The following is a 21,496-nucleotide window of genomic DNA, read 5'->3' as shown; positions in this document are numbered from 1 at the left end:
TCGAGATCTGAGCTTCTAGCCGACCAGGAAAAATGATTAATTGTACAAAATCTTAATTAATTGTAAAGAATTTACTGTCAAAATGATTTCCATGGGACGCGGAACTCCTTACCACTAGTCACAATATACCACTTGGAAAAATTTACCGTGTTCCCAGAACGTACAAAATAATGATCATGTAGTTATGTTATGAAGGGATGGATTCAAGGATCCAAAGGTTCAAATCACCCCACACGTCAACCGGAGCTTATTGTGTTTCCAAGTACGTTAGTTGGGCTAACCAATAACTGTGTCCTTTACAAGATCCAGGAATATTTCCCTATACTAACATCCCATTCATCACCTGGTTGCTTGCAGCCAAACAGAGGCCTTCTCCTTGCCCCTAGTTTCTCGCAATCCAGTGAGATATGCTTGGCAGTCTCTTCACACTGATTGGTCCTCGTGACTACATGAGTTCCACTCCTGGTCTTCTTTGAAGGTCCTTCCGCTGAGGGAGAAGTAGCCAAATTGACTCTAGGGCACCTAGCCACCCCATCATGACCCACATTTGTACCTGGAGTATCTCTGGTCTCTTTTTGCCTCTCCGAAACTTTGCAAGGTCAAAAGCCTCATCTTTCCCTAGAAGTTTTGCCCGAATGGCCGCCCTTCTTTGAGCAGTGGTTAGTTTTGGTATCTCCACCCGCAAACTCGTGACCTACGTGAGTTCCACTCCTGGCCTTTTTGTAGGTCCTTCCGGTAAGGGAGGGGTCTCCAAATTGCCTCTAAGGGCCTTACATGTAGAGATAAGTATTATTTTACTAAAATGACACTTACTTGTCGGCTGGCGTTTTGAGAAGCAGCGGCCGGTAATCAGATTTGCAGGTGGGGAGTGCCACTTTGGCACCTGCCACTGACATCTGAATAATACCGATCAGAAAACTCGTCACCTCAGGACAAAATCTTTTCGACAGCGACGTGTACTGCAAAAATAAACAAAAACAAAATTAAAATACATATTTTAGATTATAACTTACTAGAAATTATAGAATATATAAAGAGAAACACGTTTTCTAACGTGGTATTTCGTCTAAGCCTTTTCCACAGTATAAGTTTGAAACAAGCCAGAACTGCTAATGATTGGAAATTGAGCACCTAACTTATATAGAGTCTGAGTTGATTCAGTCATAGATTGTTGATTTTATATGTTGATTCAAGTCAGGTCTTGTTTTACTAAGCTAGGTTTCATTTATATATGTAAAAAACCTAATTTTAAATTTGGCTTTACTTATGTAAGAGTGTTTTACTTAGTAGAGTGATCTACTAGGGTAATTTTTTCAACCCCCGATCACATATCATACGACACAGACAAGCGGCAGGGGAGCGAGATTGTACGGATTTGCACTGAAAATTTTAGGTTAGAATCTTTGAACTCCACGAAAAGGCGACGACTTATCGTGCAGTATTCAAAGACCTTAGAGAGATATAGACCCACAATGCCTATGCCTTCCCAATGATAGCTCTTACTTGAAATTGAAGGCCGCCATTGGGGTATTTTAGCACGAGATATTATATCTATATATATTTGTAATACTATAGATCACAAAGGCATTGGTGGCATTGGTATGTAATAATCTTATGGGTTGCCCCTCAATGGCGGATTTCAATTCCAAGTACGACACTAGCGCTGCATGTGAGTCTATGCATCTTTAAGGTCTTTGGCAGTATTTAGCTCATGGAGTACGATTGCAAAACTGGCAACACTGTTACACACACTCAATGCTATAGCATGGGTCACTCACAGTTGTGCCCACAAACCTAAACCTGTATAACTCGTTGCACAATGTTGCCACGTTGAACCATATCGATGCTCGCTCAGCTCAATGATCGTAATCGATGAACGGATGATACCATCGATCGATCGATCAATGATCGATGATACACCGATCGCATTGCTTTACCCGCGGCAGCGGTAAATTTAAACGTTTGATACCATTTGTCTTGACTTTTTACAATTAAAAATAGTCATAAATTCTGAAAATATGGAACAAAATGAATTATAAAATCTTTTTAATTATTAAACTTCCTTCAAAATTACAGGGAGTGCATTGTCCGAGAGCCTACCTGCAGTAGCCAGGCTCACAATTAAAAATAGAAGTATAATATGAAACAAAATGAATTACCGGATTTTTAAATGATTAAATTTTCTTCTATATTACAGGTAGGACATTGTCCAAGAGCCTGCCTGTTTTGCCAGAGCTAGAGAGCTTCCAAACTAACAAGAAGCTCCAAAACAACATCACAGTCTACATAAACTCATTTAGCGGCAGCATTTTATAATTATATTTTTGGTAGGCTGGTCCACTGGTATAACAAATGCCTCAACCTTCACGGCAATTACATTGCTCCCACATATAGGTATAAATGAGATACGTATATAGGTATGGGTATCCAATTATATTAAGCGAGCAATTTCTGTATCTGGTTATTTATGTTAAACGGATCTCGAAAACGGCTCTAACGACTTTCACGAAATTTGGAACATAGTAGGTTTATGAATATGAAAATTCGATTGCAGTAGGTCTCATAATTGGGAAAACTCGCTGAACGATATGAAAAGGATAATTCATCCTTGTAAAACAGATGATAATTTCGTCGTCCTTCGATAACAGAAGATGCGTATGCCTGTGTGGGAGATCAGCTGTGTAATCAATTATTAGCTTACAGTATCTCGCGAGAAATCTAGAAATTTTAACTGACTCGATCAAAATAATCGGTTTTTTGACATGAGATGATAAATCATAATATTCAAAGTTAATCATTATTTTACAGTTCTAAGTGATTAGTGAGTGTTATTTTGTTATTCAATTTAGTTTTGAATAATCTAAATTAGAACTTTTTTGTTTTTTAATGTTTGGACTGAAAATTGAACCTGAATTCAAGTGTATGGAACATAACCTAGCCTTTTTTCTGGACTATTTATAGCAAAGACCTTAAAGATGCATAGACTCACATACAGCGCTAGTGTCGTACTTGGAATTGAAATCCGCCATTGAGGGGGCAACCCATAAGATTATTACATACCAATGCCACCAATGCCTTTGTGATCTATTGTATTACAAATATATATAGATATGATATCTCGTGCTAAAATACCCCAATGGCGGCCTTCAATTTCAAGTAAGAGCTATCATTGGGAAGGCATAGTCATTGTGGGTCTACATCTCTTTAAGGTCTTTGATTTATAGTGTATAAATAAAAATTCGGGGAAGAAACAGTTTTGGGCTGTGCCTGTTAGTCCTTCCCCAATCATTTTAAAGAATTGTGTTCTGTTTATTAATAGTTTATAAATAAATAACGAGCGAAGCTCGGTGCCCCGATATTAGGTATAATATGGAATGAGTCCTAAATGAGTATAGGTATAGGACTAATATGAAAACTTTCAAAAATAATTTAAATAAGACTAAGAACGCTAGACTCACCTCCAACAGGATGGTTACAACAAACAACCCGTAGGCGATGTCCCGCCTCCCGCTAATCCGACACTGGTTGAGCATCTGGCAGAGAAAGACAATGGCCGGAGTAGCCACAGGGTGGCGCACGTCGCTTGAAGGAAACAACAGTGGAACCAGTTTCAAGAATAACAACTGAAAACACCAAACAAAACTTTAATTAGATCAAAATTTATGAAAACAATATCTGTATTAACACATGGGTAAGTGTGTTAATTTCCCTCACAAAGGCCCAGTTGCAAAAATCTGGTAAAATTTTAATCCTGATTAACTTCACGTGAACTAAATCAGAGAAGACCATTTCAAAAAGATGGATCTACTAGAATTAATCAGGATTGAAAATAACCCGGCTTTTTTGCAACCGGCACTAAGTACCTGATTCAATGATTAAAAAAGTTCAACAGCTGTGTCATAATTTTGACACAGTACCACACACATGAACTCGCTCACTCACTTCCAACACCAACAGACGACGAAATAATTATTATCATCTGTTTTCCCAAGGATGAATAATAATTATCTTTTTAATGTCCTTCAGCGAGTTTTTCCAGGGATGAGACCTAGTGCAATCGAATCTTTATATCATAAACCTACTATGTTCTGAATTTCGTGAGAATCGTTGGAGCCGTTTTCGAGATCCGGTGCAATACAAACATATAAACATCTAAACATATAAACAGAAGTTGCTCGTTTAATAGTATAGGATTATATCTATCTATAGTATATTAATAAATAAGATAAAACGAATAGATAATATCACCATTTCATATTAAATTGGTGCATGAAATGTTTAATTTCATGAGAGCCATTTTTAAATGTAAGACAAGAGAACAATGAAAATTGAAAATGGTTAAGAGTTGATAGATGTTTATGCACTGATAAAATATTCAAGGGTACTGGATCTATTAAACAACTTCATTACTTTATTCTTAAAGAAAGAATAATAAATATCTTCATTTTTTTCCTACAGTTACCATTGAATATGAAAAGTGGGTAATTATGGGTAAAATTGCCTGAATAATGTATGTGTGTTTGAATGGCGGGGGGCAGCTGTGTGGTGTGTGCTGTGGTAGCACTGTGCTGTCGTTGTCCTCCATTATAATATATAATAGTAATAATTAGCGCGTTGTGCTTCGTTGCACCTCTGCTCACTATAGCAGCCCACTCACTGTTACCAACTTCATTTTGATTTTCCTGCACTGGTGCTCCATATAACCTACTAACTATTTTGCGTTGTCATGCTGCAAATCTGGAGTACGCAAAGTACTCACTTTGCGCACTAGTGCGGAAAAGTGATTCTTTGCAGCCTGCAATCAGTGCACAAATGGTCACTTTTCAAGGTATCTGTAGGAAAATAACTATTACAGTTCTAAGTGATTAGAGAGTGTTATTTTGTTATTCAATTTAGTTTGTGAATAATCTAAATTAGAACTTTTTTGTTTTTAAATGTTTGGACTGAAAATTGAACCTGAATTCAAGTGTATGGAACATAACCTAGCCTTTTTTCTGGACTATTTATAGCAAAGACCTTAAACATGCATAGACTCACATACAGCGCTAGTGTCGTACTTGGAATTGAAATCCGCCATTGAGGGGGCAACCCATAAGATTATTACATACCAATGCCACCAATGCCTTTGTGATCTATTGTATTACAAATATATATAGATATGATATCTCGTGCTAAAATACCCCAATGGCGGCCTTCAATTTCAAGTAAGAGCTATCATTGGGAAGGCATAGTCATTGTGGGTCTACATCTCTTTAAGGTCTTTGATTTATAGTGTATAAATCAAAATTCGGGGAAGAAACAGTTTTGGGCTGTGCCTGTTAGTCCTTCCCCAATCATTTTAAAGAATTGTGTTCTGTTTATTAATAGTTTATAAATAAATAACGAGCGAAGCTCGGTGCCCCGATATTAGGTATAATATGGAATGAGTCCTAAATGAGTATAGGTATAGGACTAATATGAAAACTTTCAAAAATAACTTAAATAAGACTAAGAACGCTAGACTCACCTCCAACAGGATGGTTACAACAAACAACCCGTAGGCGATGTCCCGCCTCCCGCTAATCCGACACTGGTTGAGCATCTGGCAGAGAAAGACAATGGCCGGAGTAGCGACAGGGTGGCGCACGTCACTCGAAGGAAACAACAGTGGAACCAGTTTCAAGAATAACAACTGAAAACACCAAACAAAACTTTAATTAGATCAAAATTTATGAAAACAATATCTGTATTAACACATGGGTAAGTGTGTTAATTTCCCTCACAAAGGCCCAGTTGCAAAAAGCTGGTAAAATTTTAATCCTGATTAACTTCACGTGAACCAAATCAGAGAAGACCATTTCAAAAAGATGGATCTACTAGAATTAATCAGGATTGAAAATAACCCGGCTTTTTTGCAACCGGCACTAAGTACCTGATTCAATGATTAAAAAAGTTCAACAGCTGTGTCATAATTTTGACACAGTACCACACACATGAACCCGCTCACTCACTTCCAACACCAACAGACGACGAAATAATTATTATCATCTGTTTTCCCAAGGATGAATAATAATTATATTTTTAATGTCCTTCAGCGAGTTTTTCCAGGGATGAGACCTAGTGCAATCGAATCTTTATATCATAAACCTACTATGTTCTGAATTTCGTGAGAATCGTTGGAGCCGTTTTCGAGATCCGGTGCAATACAAACATATAAACATCTAAACATCCAAACATCTAAACATATAAACAGAAGTTGCTCGTTTAATAGTATAGGATTATATCTATCTATAGTATATTAATAAATAAGATAAAACGAATAGATAATATCACCATTTCATATTAAATTGGTGCATGAAATGTTTAATTTCATGAGAGCCATTTTTAAATGTAAGACAAGAGAACATTTGAAAATTTGAAAATGGTTGAGAGTTGATAGATGTTTATGCACTGATAAAATATTCAAGGGTACTGGATCTATTAAACAACTTTATTACTTTATTCTTAAAGTAAGAATAATAAATATCTTCATTTTATTCCACCTTATCAATTTGAATTGAAGCGGCAATAGATAATTTAAAAAATACTAAGAATAGTTTGCTGCCTTGTTTAGAGGCTGGCAGGAAGATGAGGATCAATAATATATTGTCAGACTAGGCAAACCACTGCTTACTCCAATCATTGACCGAGCGAAGTGAGGTCTAAGGCTCAACTCACACTTACGCGACTCAGGTCGAGAAAAGACTCGACTCTAGTGGAGAGCATGTGTTACCAAATGGTGACGTCGCGGAGACTAGAATCATAGAGAAACAATAATTCTAGTCTCCGCGACTCTATGCTACTATCTTCTTAAACTTGCAGTTGCGTCCTTTATGAAACTTGCTTCCAGCCTTATAAACGTTTGTCAACCTAGAAGTTTGGGGTACCTAAAATTCACATATTTATCGTATACTATCTTCATAAACTCAAGTTGCTGCATCCTTGGATGAGACACCTGTTATTACATAGTTCTAGTCAACTCGTAGAACTTTTGGAATTTATATAGGGTATAGGGAGTTGTTGATTAACATCAGGTGACATAAGCTTTCGTTTAAATTGAGTTACACTATTTTCTTTAGACCTGGATATGGCTGAAATTTTCAGGGGACTGAAAGTTTCATGAAAATGCCAGCCTTTCCTGTCATATACCGGCCTATAAAAAATTTTTATGACGCATGTAAATTGTACAGCTCTACCACAAAACTTCGAGTTTTATTGTTTTGTTGGGGTGAGAGTGTATAAACGGCACAATATGAGAAACTACCAGTGTCACACAGCTTCACGGGAAAGAATTACATGAACTATCGGCTTGAGATAACTGTAAAAGTTGAGACATAAACGTCCTATACCATGGGATATCTACTTATGCTATTGTTTCTCTATGCTAGAATCGACTGGTCTGAGAGTCACATGCTCTCGACTAGAGTCGAGTCTCTTCTCGACCTGGGTCACGTAAGTGTGAGTTGAGCCCAAGATTCAAGTCGACTGTTTTGCATTTCTCTTCATGTTTATATTTATGTTCCGCATTTAGGGCGAAGCGCGGCAATGAATTTTCATGAAATTTGACAGGAATGATCATTTTTGAATTGCGCGTTGATATACATGAAATATTTTTTTGAAATTCTGCATTTAAAGGATAATATAAAAGGGAAAAGCAGTTTTTTTCATACGCCAAGATTACCGTGAAAATCAAACTAAGATTCATAATGAATCAGCTGGATTATTGATTGCTTGCATTGATACATGCAATTAACTAGTAGTTCTGTGAACAGTAGACCACAAGCAGTTTTCTCCAGACATCTGTGTAATGCATGCGATGAATAATCCACTTGTCAACTGATTGATTATGAATGATTCTACAGTCTGATTAATCCTATCTTCAGAGTAGATGATAGTGATTATCGGAGTATGGAGGAAATACCTTTTCCTTTCATATCTTCAAAATTTTATAAAAAACCTTGTGAATAATCGACGCGCAGTTAGAAAACTAATATTTCTGCCAAATCGCATGTTTATGTTTATGTTTTGAAGGGACGGATTCGAAGATCCAAAGGTTCAAAGAGCCTCACACGTCAACCGAAGCTTATTGTGTGTCCCAAAGGTATGTTAGTTAGGCAAACCAACTCCCGTGCCCTTTACAAGATCCAGGAATTTCTTCCCTATACCGACATCCCATTCCTCACCTGGTTGCTTACAGCCAAACAGCGCCCTTCTTCTAGCTCCAAGACTTTCGCAATCCAGTATGATATGCTTGGCAGTCTCTTCAGACTGATTACAAAGCCTACACATCTGGCTTTCATTTCTGAGTCCAATTGTTCTGAGATGTTTCCTGCCATGTCCAGTTATCGGGGCAATCACCTGCTCGACCTGACCTCTACCCAGACTCACCAGCCAGCTGGTGAAGCGAGGGTTTGCGTCTGCCAGCAGCCTTTTGACAAGTGCTTGATCAGGGTGACCCTGCCATTGCTGGTGGTGTAAGTCCCTGGACCATTTATTTGTGTGCCAAATCTCATAGAATTCTATCAACGCGTTTGGCCGTAAATGCGTTACATGTATGTATGTACAGACAAGAAAATCCGAGTTAAAACATATACCTCACTGCGTTCGGTCAATAACTCAAAGTAACATGGCATTTTCTCTCGACCTTTGTCTGCTCTCAACACGGCTGACCAGTTACCTATATTTCTTGTAGGGGATTAGCTTATGATTATAGTTGTTGTTCACAAAAGATGATTAGCATTGTCGATACATCAACCCAAACAGCTATCAGACGTTTTCACACCGATATCTCGCCGACACGTCAGGACAGGACAGAATTTACTCTGATGGACAGTATTATCCATTCGCTTGTTAGAATTGGATAACTAGTAGTTCTGTGAACAGTGGACCTCGAACAGATAGGGACCACAGCCTCCTCTTATACTGTCCATCAGAGTAAATCCTGTCTCTATGTCGTGTCGGTGAGATATCGGTGTGAAAACGGCTAGTGGCTGTTGAGGTTGGTGTATCAAAAATGCTAACATCGAAAGATAATCTCCTCCAAAACATACTGGCAATAGGAGGTCCGCCCGAGTTGAAAGCGGAGAAAGGTCAAGAGAAAAATACAATGTTACTTTCAGTTATTAATTGCATGCATCATTGCATGCAATTAATAGTTTACACGTCAGCTGATTCTTTACTAAGTTACATTGAGATATTAATTGCATGCGTCATTGCATTAAATTGATAATCCACTGATTTATGATGAATAATTCTGATTTTTACGGTAATATTGACGTTCGAAGAGACTCATTTTCCTTTTGTATTATCTTAGAAATGCAAAATTAAAAAAAAAACTTATATATACGTCGACGCAAAATTCAAAAAGGAACATACCTGGCAAATTTCATGAAAATCTATTGCCGCGTTTCACCGTAAATGCGGAACATAAATATAAACATGAAGAGAAATGAAAAACAGTCGACTTGAATCATAGAGCTTACTTCACTCGATCAATAACTTTTCTTGTTGGATTTACCATTCTATCCGGATCTTTGTGAACGAATACAATAAGTTGAAATTTCTAGAATAGACTCACCGTTTCAGTCTCGGGAAAACGAAACTTTTGCTGCTGGTAGTCTGTGTGCTTTTCAATGATCACCTCCATCAGACAGTTGGCCGAATTCTGCGGCGAAAACTGGGTCAAATCGTAAAGGTGCGGCGACAGATGACTCAGCACCTTCCAACAGTCCTGAAAAACATTCAATTCAATTACAATGTGATTGGAATAGTAAAAAATCCAAAATTCGATTCAATTCAAGAAGTTAATTACTACTCATAATATAATAAATCTGGTGTGGCGCACTCACACAACTTTCCTTGCCGTTATGAAAATTTATCACCTGACGCTAGTGTTCCCGCGCATCTCAAGTCTACTATTCAAAGATTTGAGCCAGCTGGTGACAGGGCAATAACGCTGGAGACACACATGAGGTCTGCTATCTCTTCATAGTGAATGATTTAATAGAATCAACAATAATTTGCAATTGAATAATCACATTTTCTCGAACTTGAATCTTTTTTTCAATTTTAGGTGAAAATGTTACTGAACATTAATTGTAGAAATTTTCATGCTCAATCTACTCCACTTGATTTTTTTTGTTTCAATTGTATCTGAAGCCTGATAATTGGGAATCTATCTGCATTGATGGGGCGGAGCTCCTGAAATTTTACAGATGTGGGACTTGTGGCAGTTCATAGAGCTTATCGATGGCTATTTTAGGTATGAATTTGATCAAAATCGTTGGAGCCGTTTCCGAGAAAATCACGAGAAACCCTGTTTTTGACAACATTTTCGCCAATTTAGCCGCCATCTTGAATTGCATTTGATCGAAATTGTTCGTGTCGGATCCTTATAGTGAAAGGACCTTAAGTTCCAAATTTCAAGTCATTCCGTTAATTGGGAAATGAGATATCGTGTACACAGACGCACATACACTCATACACACACACACACACACACACACACACACACACACACACACACACACACACACCACACACACACACAGACCAATACCCAAAAACCAGTTTTTGGACTCAGGGGACCTTGAAACGTATAGAAATTTATAAATTGGGGTACCTTAATTTTTTCGGAAAGCAATACTTTCCTTACCTATGGTAATAGGGCAAGGAAAGTAAAAATTGGCGCATATATGGAGGCATCAATGACAATGGAGTCTGGAGGAGACGGTCAAATGATGAAATAAATGAAATTCTAAAGGGTGATGATGTGGTACGATTCATCAAATCACGAAGATTGCGCTGGGCTGGTCATGTTGAGAGAATGGCGGACCAACGAATGCCAAAAGATTACAAAGTTTTTGAAAATGTTCCACAAAAAAGAACAGAGACAGTTTTTCACACAACAAAACTAATAATAGAGTTCCATATTATTATTTCTACTCATAATAAAAAAGTCCAAGGTATCATTGCTGGCATCTCAACAGTCCATGATGATATTATTCTGAGAGCACAAAAGATCTTAGTCTCAGCATTTGACACATGAAACTAAAGACGTCGTTAATTTCCGGACCATCACTTATATTTAAAATGTCGTTTAGGCAATTCAAAGAGTATTTCCTCAGATATTTTTGTCTAAAACCGCTATATAAATCACAATGTAGAGAAATGTGCTCCAGCGTTTCGTCTGCTTCAAAGTCACCACACAATAGACAAGGCACCTGAGGGTTGATTGTATACTTGACACCTTTCAAGTGGAGAACGATGGCTTCAGTATGCATGGAAATCCTTATCTGGCTAAACAGTCTAACTTTATAATGTGGTAAGTTGGATTCAAGATATGGAGCGATGTCGTAGGTTGTCAATTGATGGTAGGCCTCACGAAGAGGTGAATTGATTGCCGCAGCCGCATCCAAATTATACAATTTCTGACGAAAAGACTTGAATAGTCTTTTTATACCAATACAAATTGGCATACAAGTAATCCGCAATATCCCAGATGAGATGTTGCAGTGATCAATGAGGAATCGTCAACACAGATTTCAAGAGTGTATTCGTTCAATTGTCAAAAAGTGATAGATGTTAATAATAATAATTCTCAAATGGCAAGTCTTGAACTTTACATTAGTTTGAATAAAATCATTTTTGCCCATCCCACTAATGTTTTATGGCGTTTTAAAAGTTCCCGTTAATCTGTGCCACCTGTATCATTCTGTGCCATTCTGTATCAAAATAAAATTAAAAAATGATCTACTAAACCTAGATCTTCAAATGCTTTGTTACGAGGGATACCCTGTATAATTACATAAATAGAATGTAAAGAATAGTATATTACGCTACAAGCACAGAAAGTTAGTGTTTACGGTATGAGGAAGCCTCGCCCGGGAATATGTTATCCGAATACCGTAAACACCTTTCTGAGAGAGTCGCGTACGATATTTTTCGCCACACTACAGGTATAACTGACGCAAAAAGTTAGACGGTTTCGTGGGTCTCTTGTGCGTTCCAACAGCTGATGTTGTCAAGTAGAGTTGTCATCTAGCTTGGCTCAGGTGGGATTTTGAATCAAAAGAGACAATAAATAGATGCATTGCATCAGCTGTGAGTAGGTTACACTATGTGACCCACAAAGCCGCCTAACTTTTTGACATCAGCTATATAAGAATAATAAATCGAATAAGAATGTTTGATGACATGGGGGAAACTTTGATGTCTCATATCTCAAGAACCAGACGTCGTAGGGTACTCGAAGTGGGGTGGAAATTTCCGATCTCACCCTCCTGAACACAATGCACCATATGGCACAGTTGTCCAAACACATTTTCAAAAATTTTCAAAAAGCGGCCGGAAAGGGTACTTTTTCCGGCCTTAGCCGGAAAGAAGCCTGTTCTGACGTCAGACAAGAGTTGTCTGCAAACAATGTCTTTCAGATCTACGTAGAGACTGGAAAACAGCTGCTTTCTGTGCAGTGTGGCGAAAATAAATTATTTTCACTTTTTGTGTAGTTGAGAAGTTGATATTGTGGTAATTATTCATATTGAATGAAAAACACTAAGAAATTGTCAAAAAACCACAGATTATTAATACTTAGAAAGAGTAACTAACCGAAACTGGTCTTTCTAAGTATCAATAAATCTGGGTTTTTGACAATTTCTTAGTCTTTTCATTCAAAATAAATTATTAACTTGCCTGATATTCAGCGTCATTGAGGTGCTGCAATAGAAACGTGAATAAGTTCTCCAGTTTCTGTCGGTTATTATCTCCTAGACTCGGGTGATACAGTTTGATCAACCTCTCCACAATGACGGCTTGGTCCTTCGCTCCGAAATCGTTCACCAACATCTGGAAGTCCTCGTAGCTTTCTGGCACTGAAAACAGGAAAATGCAATGTAATTGTAAACACGTATTGGGTTAAAGAAACGAGACAGGGCCGCCGAAAACAATGGATGTACAGGTAGAAGTTCTAGTGACCCTTCAGTGGTCGCCTATTGTTATTGAATTTCGACATTTTCGTGGTCTATTGTTAAGGTTTCCAATCCGAGGAATTGGTGGACCAGTCTGGTTACTTAAAGGCACTTTCAGCTGTAAACCAGGGGTAGCATGCAGTGATTGGATAAACACACAAATTACTATCAATGATGGGTACAAATTTAGTCAAACGTACGTGGTGTGTAAAGCCCACATCGATTTTTGAACGTACATTTGTTTGCCGTACTTATAAATTGTACGAGATTGAATGGAACTTAGCAAACACATGAACACATCATATGTTTTCCAAGGTGTGTTCAATCAAATAGTTTAAAAGGACACCAAAAAACCGTACATTCAACAAGTATTGAATTGTATGTAACTCAAGTTGGTCTGTTTACAGCTTGTGAGCAAGTTGAGTTTCATCAAATAAACCATTGGGAATAATAAAATTACAAGTACTTGATCACTGACTTAGATTCAATAATAATTGTAGAAATTACAAGTAAATATGTAAGGTGCAAAGTAATAGATAAGTTGGTGCTACCAGCTAGAGTTGCCTTCAAAACAGCACACGGGGCCACTAATGAAAGTAATGAAGCGGAATCTGAGGACAATAAAGTATGCTAGTCGAGAGTTAGCATGTACAATAGCGAATTGATACCTCCCTCGCGTTCGCTACCTTTCAGCCTGCCGCTCTGCTCTGCTCCCCACGCCACGCATCAACCAAATGAGTGGTTGACCCACCCGCCACCAGGGTGCGCCTCAGTCGCCGCCACCCGTTCCTGCGTTTCTATTGGCCGAGCACCGCCGGCCAATAGCAGCGCAGGTGAACTCGGGGACTGTGAATAAAAGGGGGCTACTCAGCTACCCTCGATAGCACTTGCTCACTAGCAGCCTTCCACTGAAGAGCCAGAAGAGACCACCAGCCGAGACCACTACCAGAGACCACTACCAGCCGAGACCACTACCGAGACCAGGAGCAGAGCAGCGAGCAGGCCAATGAGGGAACCACGGCGAGACTAACCGCAACCTGAGGTGTCTTCCTTGTCTACTACCCAGCCGATGCCTAGGAGGAACCGAGCCGGCCGCCGAATCCAGAAGAGGAGGGCCCTACGTCGGCTTCGCCAGGTGGAGGAGAGGCTGAGGCTGTACACCGCCGCGCCAGCTGCGCCCCAAGACTTAGCGCCCCAGCCTAACAACTGGCGCGCGGTTCTGGATGCGCGGGTCGGGTGTCGAACCGACATCGGAGTGTGTGCAGCGGAAGCCTACGACCCTGCCTGCCGGGGTTTGACCGAAGGCCCCTTCTAAACGAGGAAGTGGTCGAGGAGGTCCTCCCGGCGGAGATCGGCACGACCTCTGGCTAGTAGATCACCCGGTCAGCCCTCTCCGTAGCCCGGGTAAACCAGAGTGGAGACTGCGAACCATTGACTTGAGCCCCTGCCGGCCTGCTCTCGCACCAGACGGACCTGCCGGGACCCTCGCGCGGCGTGGTATCGCGCCAGTCGACGACTACTAAACATCTAGCCTGCCTTGGTCCCTTTTAGGCCACCAGCAACAATCTTGGTCCCTTTTCAGGGCCACCAGCAACAAACTTGGCCCTTTTCAGGGCCACCAAAAGCCATTTTTTCAGACAGTGGTAACAAACCCCTCGCTCGACCCGACTGACTAGCCCAATTGATGAACGAGCCACACCTTCCGCCATATCAAATAGCCCAGTGTACGTATAGCGGAACCGTCTTGTTCATTTTACACCATGTATTTTATTGAAACTGAAAAGTGTTCTTAACGATTCTGACATTGTCAAAGCCACTAATTTATAAAATCAATGAGACAGACTACTAGTTTCGGTTGTTACACCATTATCGACCTCCAGTGAACTCTAGTGAACTTTTTCATTTTGATAGCTTGATGATATACAAATCGAAAAACTTTGAAAAATATCACCAGTAGAAAGTTATTTTTTAGCCTTTTTAGCTTGCACCAGCTAATAGATATAATTGATCATTTTAAACCAGAATGAACAGTTAATATTACACAATAAACCGGTATCAGTTACCCTCCATAGAAGGCATTGACAAGACAGAGGATCGGCAACGTTGTTTTCCTATCTTTCTCCACTGCCATTATATCGTGGACCTCACTATAGTGGCAGTGATTAGTGAAGGAAAGAGTATCGGTCCTCTCTGTCTTCGAAAGAGAGCCTTGTAAATAGTAATCTCTTGGACTATATTATCAACTTGAATAGGTATGTCTCATTACTTCAAGGGCCAAGCCACACAAAGCGTTTTCAGACATGTCAGCAGGGCAGTAAGCTCCCCGATTGACTGATTCAAATTCAAATATTCTTTATTCCATGAAAAACATGAAGACTACATTGCAATACAAACCATATTTTACTAGAATACCCCTACAAGACTAATCGTCTGAGTGTAGGAGTGGGTTTGATTGGGTTTGCGTTCAGGAATCAGCTGATAATCAGCCAATCGGAGAGCTTCCTGCTCTGCCGACTCGTCTGAAAACGCCTGAAAACCTTTGGTGGATTCACGGAGGATCGGCAGCCATGATTGTGGGTTGATTAGTTTGTGCTTTCCTCCCCTTCCCCCTCTCCCAAAGAGGCAAGATAACCTCTCGCCCTCACCCCTCCTTCATCCTCCCCGTTTATCTTTCAACCCAGCACTTCAAGAAGCGTGCTCGAGAAGTCAACATCGTTTCGTTCCGTTTCTCCTGTTTCCGTGGCGTTCGAGCTGAACGCATTACCTCGGTTCGTTTCGTGATGTATGTACAATCTATATAGGCCTACGCATAAAGAAGGATATCGTCAGCAGTAACTTCTACAACGAGATACAGTCCACTTCCTCGCCAGTTCCAAGGTTAGTGCAAATTAAAGACTTACTTTTGGGGCTGTCGACGTTTTCGTGAATTAAATCTTAACTGTACCCCAATCCATAGGTGAATAAGAGAGTTAGATCTTATCAATATCTGCATCTGATGTGCTGTCTGTTAATGAACAAAAATCTATCAAAAAGCCGAAAAATAAGTCTTTTCAGAAAAAGGTTGTCTTATCTACTCAGGCTGATAACAGCATTCGAAATAAAAAGTAGCTCAGTTACTTGTGAATTGAATCTTAACTGTACCCTAATCCATAGGTTTGGGGACAGGACGGGATTACCAACCTTGCTTCATGTGGCTTGGCCCTTGAGGTAATGAAACATACCTTTTCAAGTTAGAGTTAATTTATTAGATGCGTTCAAGTTTTATTTTCAAGTTGAATTGGGTTGGCATTCGGGAATCAGCTGATAATCAGCCAATCGGAGAGCTTCCTGCCCTGCCGACTCATCAGAAAACGCCTGGAAAAAAACGATTCGTGTGTCTTGGCCCTTTTGGATAAGTATTTGGATTTAAGTCTCAGTTTCCGAGTATAATACAAAATAATACTTTTTAAAAAATATATGTAATTCGACTTACTTTTCGGTGTAAGAGGCGGTTCAATAGCATTTTCTACCGGAGCAGATTGTTCTGAAGTGTTAGTTTTCGAAGAAGTTACTGCAGAAGGTTCTGAAACATACAAAACAGTTCATGAATTTTGGATTCCAAGTAAATTCATGATATAATACTACTACTACTCATTGACTCTACGGCCCTTGAAGAGCCTTGGCCTCCTCCACAAGCTTTCTCCATGAATATGTGTCCTGCGCTCGCTGTCTCCATCTTCCTACGCCCAAGGGTTGAAGGTCTGCCTCCATGTCATCCAACCATCTCTTGAGTGGTCTTTGTCCCCTTGGTTGCTGATACAGAGACATACGTGCTGTACGGGTTTCCGGCATCCGTTCCACATGGCCCAACCAACCAATTATAACCATCATATAATGAAGGAAAGATATTGGCTTATACAAGTATAGGAATACTTTTATATACGGGATAGGAAATTCACGAATGATGCATCATCACGTCTCAAATACTCAACTGATTTCAACTTGAAATCTGTCAAGCTTTAAGGTTCGAACCCACTAGAACGTATCATACCATGACCGTGCCCGTACCGACACATGCAAAAAAATATCTTTGCATCATTTGATATGTAATACACCCATTAGCCGTTCCGTCACCGGCCAAGCAAGGAGCGTGCCATGCACGTCCAGGTCAACATTTGTCGGCTAGTATATTTTGTCTGTGACGGACGCTCCTTGCATGGCACGTGACGCCTGCAAACCCCGTTGTAACCGCGTATGCACCGCGTTGGTAACCAGTTCACCGCTACATTCTCTTGCTAACTGACGCGTTCCCAACAACTTCTGACCGGGCATCATACGCGTATCATACGCGTATCATACGCGTATCATACGCGTAATGTACTGGCATAGAACGCTGTTGATCCGTTGTAGTGGGCATAGTTGTTATTTTACGTGCCTGGCATGGTCTGACACGGTCCGTGTCTGGTACGTTCTAGTGGGTACGAACCTTTAGGTTGTAGTTTTTAATTAGACCAGAGAAATCTCCTATAATTAATTCTGCTATTATATATAATTAATTAATGCTATTATTAATTCTGTGATTAGACCCTTACGGAACACGGTCTGCTAATAAGACTAAATAAATGGAAGTTAGTAAAATATTGATAATTTAAGGATAATATTACTTAACAAGTTGTTTATACAGAGCGAATCATATGTATGGGAACCCTTCAATAAATTGGAGACTGTTGTAGATATAATACTGTAACTTTCAGGATAAGTTATTGGTCGAATACTCTACCTTTTGACGTACAACTGTATTTCAACCCCTCATAAGGGGGTGACTTAGGGGTTGTAACTCGAATATTTTAATCGTAAACACCCATTGAGTGGTACATCATTATAAAGGTATTTTTAAAACAAGGAAGATGGTATTGATAAAAATGTTTTATTATACTTTTGTCAAAAATGACGGCTGATTAAACCTTATCAATTATTTCTTTAAAATCTCAAACTTCAATCAGTTGAAGGGTTCCCATACATATGACTCACTCTGTATAATAAAAAGCCAGTTTGTTTCACTTCTGAAACTGAAGCTATAAGAACAGTGGTAATACGACCACTACGTAACACATCGATATGTGCACGATTGGTCCACACAATATATATCAAGACAGTAGGGGTATTCACAATGTTGGAGTTAGCTGGCTAAGTCGAGCTATTCGCTAACTCCAGCTATTTGCTAAGTCTGTGTTAACTCAATGCTATAGTGGTACGTTAGAAAAAAATTAACAGACGAAATAGCAGATAGCGCAGGTTTGAGTCCACTAACTGTAGCAATCTCTGTTAAAACGGCAGTCATATGTTTATAATCTTACTTTTGAGATATAATAAACTTTGAGTTAGACAAATTATCCGCTTGGATCGCTACTAGCAGATGGTTTTAGATGGGGCGTTCACAATCCAAAGTTATCAAATAGCACTTTAGCTGGCTAAAACAACATTGTGAATACCCCTAATATCTATAAAGATCTTTCTTAGTTGATTTTTCATTCATTAGTATACTGCCGCCACTTATCATTGTACGCTGAAAGAATGTATCCTATTTTTCTGAAATAAAATCTTTTCGAACTGTATTAACTACAAAACATCTCTAGAATGAAGAAGGAAACTAGGTTGAACTAAACTACTTAGTGTTAGAATTATTATGTAATAACATGACTTGTCTTATACTCCATGACTGGAGTCTTTAGGACGTAATCTTAAAAAAAAAAAAGAATCACTGAATAATCGACATGTAGTTTACAATAAATTATATATAATTTTTCAAGTTCGTGACTGAAATTAAACTTAAAGTTCTAATTGAAATATTCAAGCTCTATCCGTTCTGAAACAAACGCATAATACTTTTTAGAAACCTACTATGTATTTTTACAATTTATTGGAATACTAGGTTAGTTTTAAAATTGGAAATGCTTACCTTTATTTTTGGATGTTTCAACTGTTCGTTGTACATCCTCCTCCCCCTCCTCCTCCTCCTCGTCCTCCTCTTCCACCAGTTCATCTCGGTCCACTTTCTCATACTCATATTCTTCGTCTTCTTCCTCTTCTTCTTCTTCCACTTCTTCTCCCTCTTCTTTACTCTCATCCTTTCCACTCACATCTGCTTCTACTTTATTTTCAACATCATCTTCATTAGCACCGTCTTCATCATTGTCTTCTTCCTCTTCCTCATTTTCATCTTCTTCTTCTTCCTCCTCCTCCTCATCCTCACTTTCATCAGCGATTTTGCCAGCCTCACTTGTTTCCTCTTCTTTATCACTCATTTCCTCTGCCTCACTCTGCAGGTCCAATCTGAAAAAAAAACAAATAGAAAAAAATTGAATAATGACAACTAAACAAAGAACAGCTGAGCTTTGGTGTTTAGAAGTTTGTGTTTCTTCCATGGTTTTAAATTTTCTCAAATAACTCAGTATTACTTGTAGTTCTGTGAACAGTAGACCTCACGCAGTATTCTCATCCACAAGTACCAGATGTCAACTGTTTTAAATGTTAACAAACTCAGTTCACGTTTGAATTTGTATTTCATATGACATAATTCATCCAGTTCCGTGATGATCTTTCTATCTGATGAAAATTAATTTTTTAGAATCAAAAATATTATAATTTCTCCAGCATTGTTTAGTTCATTTGTTTATTTTTATTCACCTATTAAATTAGTTTTTTCGAATGTGAGAATATTGATACTGATGGGCACGCATAATAATACCATGACTGCATGCAAAACAAAATATTGAAACCAAAGACCTTAAAGCTGCGATTAGACAAAATTTATTTAAAAAATGTTAATAACTCAATCCTTTTAGATTATATTAGATTGAACATAACTTATCATACACATGATGAACATATGTGTTTGTCAACTTCCGTTCAATCTAATAGAATCTATAAGGATTAAGTTATAACCATTTTGTTAATAACTTTGGTGTAAACCCAGCTTAAAGATGCATACCTCTTTAATGTCTTTGATTGGAACTATATACCCTATACAAATACAGTAATAGACTGGCTTCTCCACACATCTGTGTAATCACTTGTCAGCTGATTTATGATGAATAATTCTATAGTCTGATTTTTACCCTAATATTGGCGTATGAAGGAGGTTCCTTTTTCCTTTTATATTATCCTTGAAATGCAAAATTTCCAAAAACCTTGTATATACGTCGACGCGCAATTTAAAAAGGAACATACCTGTCAATTTCATGAAAATCTATTACCGCGTTTCGCCATAACATATAAATATATAAACATTAAACATAAAGAGAAATGCCAAACCGTCGACTTGAATCTTAGACCTCACTTCGTTCGGTCAATAATGTTACTGGACATTTTTGTAGCAAAATTCTAGGAGAATCTATTCGACGTTTCACCTTTCGTGGAAGTTCTGTATATTTTTTCAGAATATATATATACTCACCCATCATCCAGGTCATCAGCACTCTGATGTTTTATTTTTGTTGATGTGGAAGTTGAAGCATCGTTGGGCTGCATCCGTTTAATTCTCTCAGCTTCCAACTGCTCCAGTTTCATCTTCTCCTCTCTGGCGATGTCCTCCTCACTCCTCAGTTTGTCGGTTGGCTACAAAAGTCAATCAAACAAAAATCAAAATTAATTTAGAAAGTCAATAGAACGAGAATTAACTATAGTGAGGTCCACGTTATAATGGCAGTGGAGAAAGATAGCAGATCAACGTTGCAGATGCTCGTCTTGTCAATGCCTTCTATAAACGGTAGCTGATACAGGTTTATTGATGTCATATTAACGGTTTATTCTCGTTCAAAATAATCAATTATACCGAGTGATTAAAAAAGGACTTTACAGCTTTGAAAATTCATCGAAATCTTATTAAACAAGGTACAGAGCTGGTTTTGGTGTTGTTTTAAAGGAAAACACTCCAAGTTTTGACTCGCAAAGTGCCTGGTCGTGCCGCTCAAGCGCTAGCGGCGGCTACATCAAAGATGGCTGCCTTCACTGGACCCGTGCGTGCTATCTATGTGCTTTGGTTTAAAAAAAGGCATAGTGTACCTTGATATGTTGCAAAAAGGTTTGATACCACAGATCGATGAGTATGACCGAGAACGAAATGTTTTCCTTGACGCACCGCCATCTGACTGACGTTCGGGATTTTCTTTATGACCAGTTTCCAAATCAGTGATTGGCCGTAATGCGCCAATTGCAAGGACCCCTCGTTCCCCCACACCTTACACCGCTGGATTTTATCCTTGTGGGGTTTCATAAAAGATATGGTGTACGTACCTCCTTTGCCAGTCACTCTAACTGAACTTAGAGCAAGGATTTGCGCTGCTGTTGAGCAAGTTACACCTGAAATGCTAGTGCGAGTCTGGGAAGAAATCGACTATCGATTGGATGTCTGCAGGATAACCAACGGAAGTCACATAGAACATCTTAAGTTTAAGGTAAAAAAAACTTGAAGTGTTTTCCTTTAAAAAACACCAAAACCAGCTCTGTACCTTGTTTAATAAGATTTATATGAA

At 38.9% G+C, this 21,496-nt stretch overlaps 2 protein-coding genes across 26 annotated transcripts in view; both read right to left on the bottom strand.

Moving 5' to 3' along the window:
- The window catches only part of LOC111054275 (zinc finger protein 2 homolog), a 217,774-nt gene that overhangs the window by 102,240 nt on the left and 94,038 nt on the right, over window positions 1-21,496 (bottom strand). The gene's annotated exons all lie outside the window — the stretch shown is intronic.
- LOC111060692 (nucleolar protein 14 homolog) overlaps window positions 1-21,496 on the bottom strand; it is a 47,844-nt gene that overhangs the window by 13,640 nt on the left and 12,708 nt on the right. For 2 of the 3 annotated variants that reach the window (XM_039419790.1, XM_039419792.1), the window contains exons 5-11: window positions 20,419-20,579; window positions 18,922-19,295; window positions 16,456-16,545; window positions 12,709-12,887; window positions 9,596-9,748; window positions 3,459-3,623; window positions 814-959 (exon numbers count right to left, since the gene is read on the bottom strand). In XM_039419790.1, coding sequence (XP_039275724.1) covers window positions 814-959; window positions 3,459-3,623; window positions 9,596-9,748; window positions 12,709-12,887; window positions 16,456-16,545; window positions 18,922-19,295; window positions 20,419-20,579 — 1,268 coding nt within the window. Of the gene's footprint in view, window positions 1-813; window positions 960-3,458; window positions 3,624-5,506; window positions 5,672-9,595; window positions 9,749-12,708; window positions 12,888-16,455; window positions 16,546-18,921; window positions 19,296-20,418; window positions 20,580-21,496 lie in introns of all 3 variants that reach the window. The other variant, XM_039419791.1, reaches the window with a different exon arrangement.

This window comes from Nilaparvata lugens, chromosome 1, assembly GCF_014356525.2.
Source record: "Nilaparvata lugens isolate BPH chromosome 1, ASM1435652v1, whole genome shotgun sequence".
Taxonomy (NCBI): Eukaryota; Metazoa; Arthropoda; class Insecta; order Hemiptera; family Delphacidae; genus Nilaparvata; species Nilaparvata lugens.
This window is presented reverse-complemented; position numbering and strand designations above follow the sequence as displayed.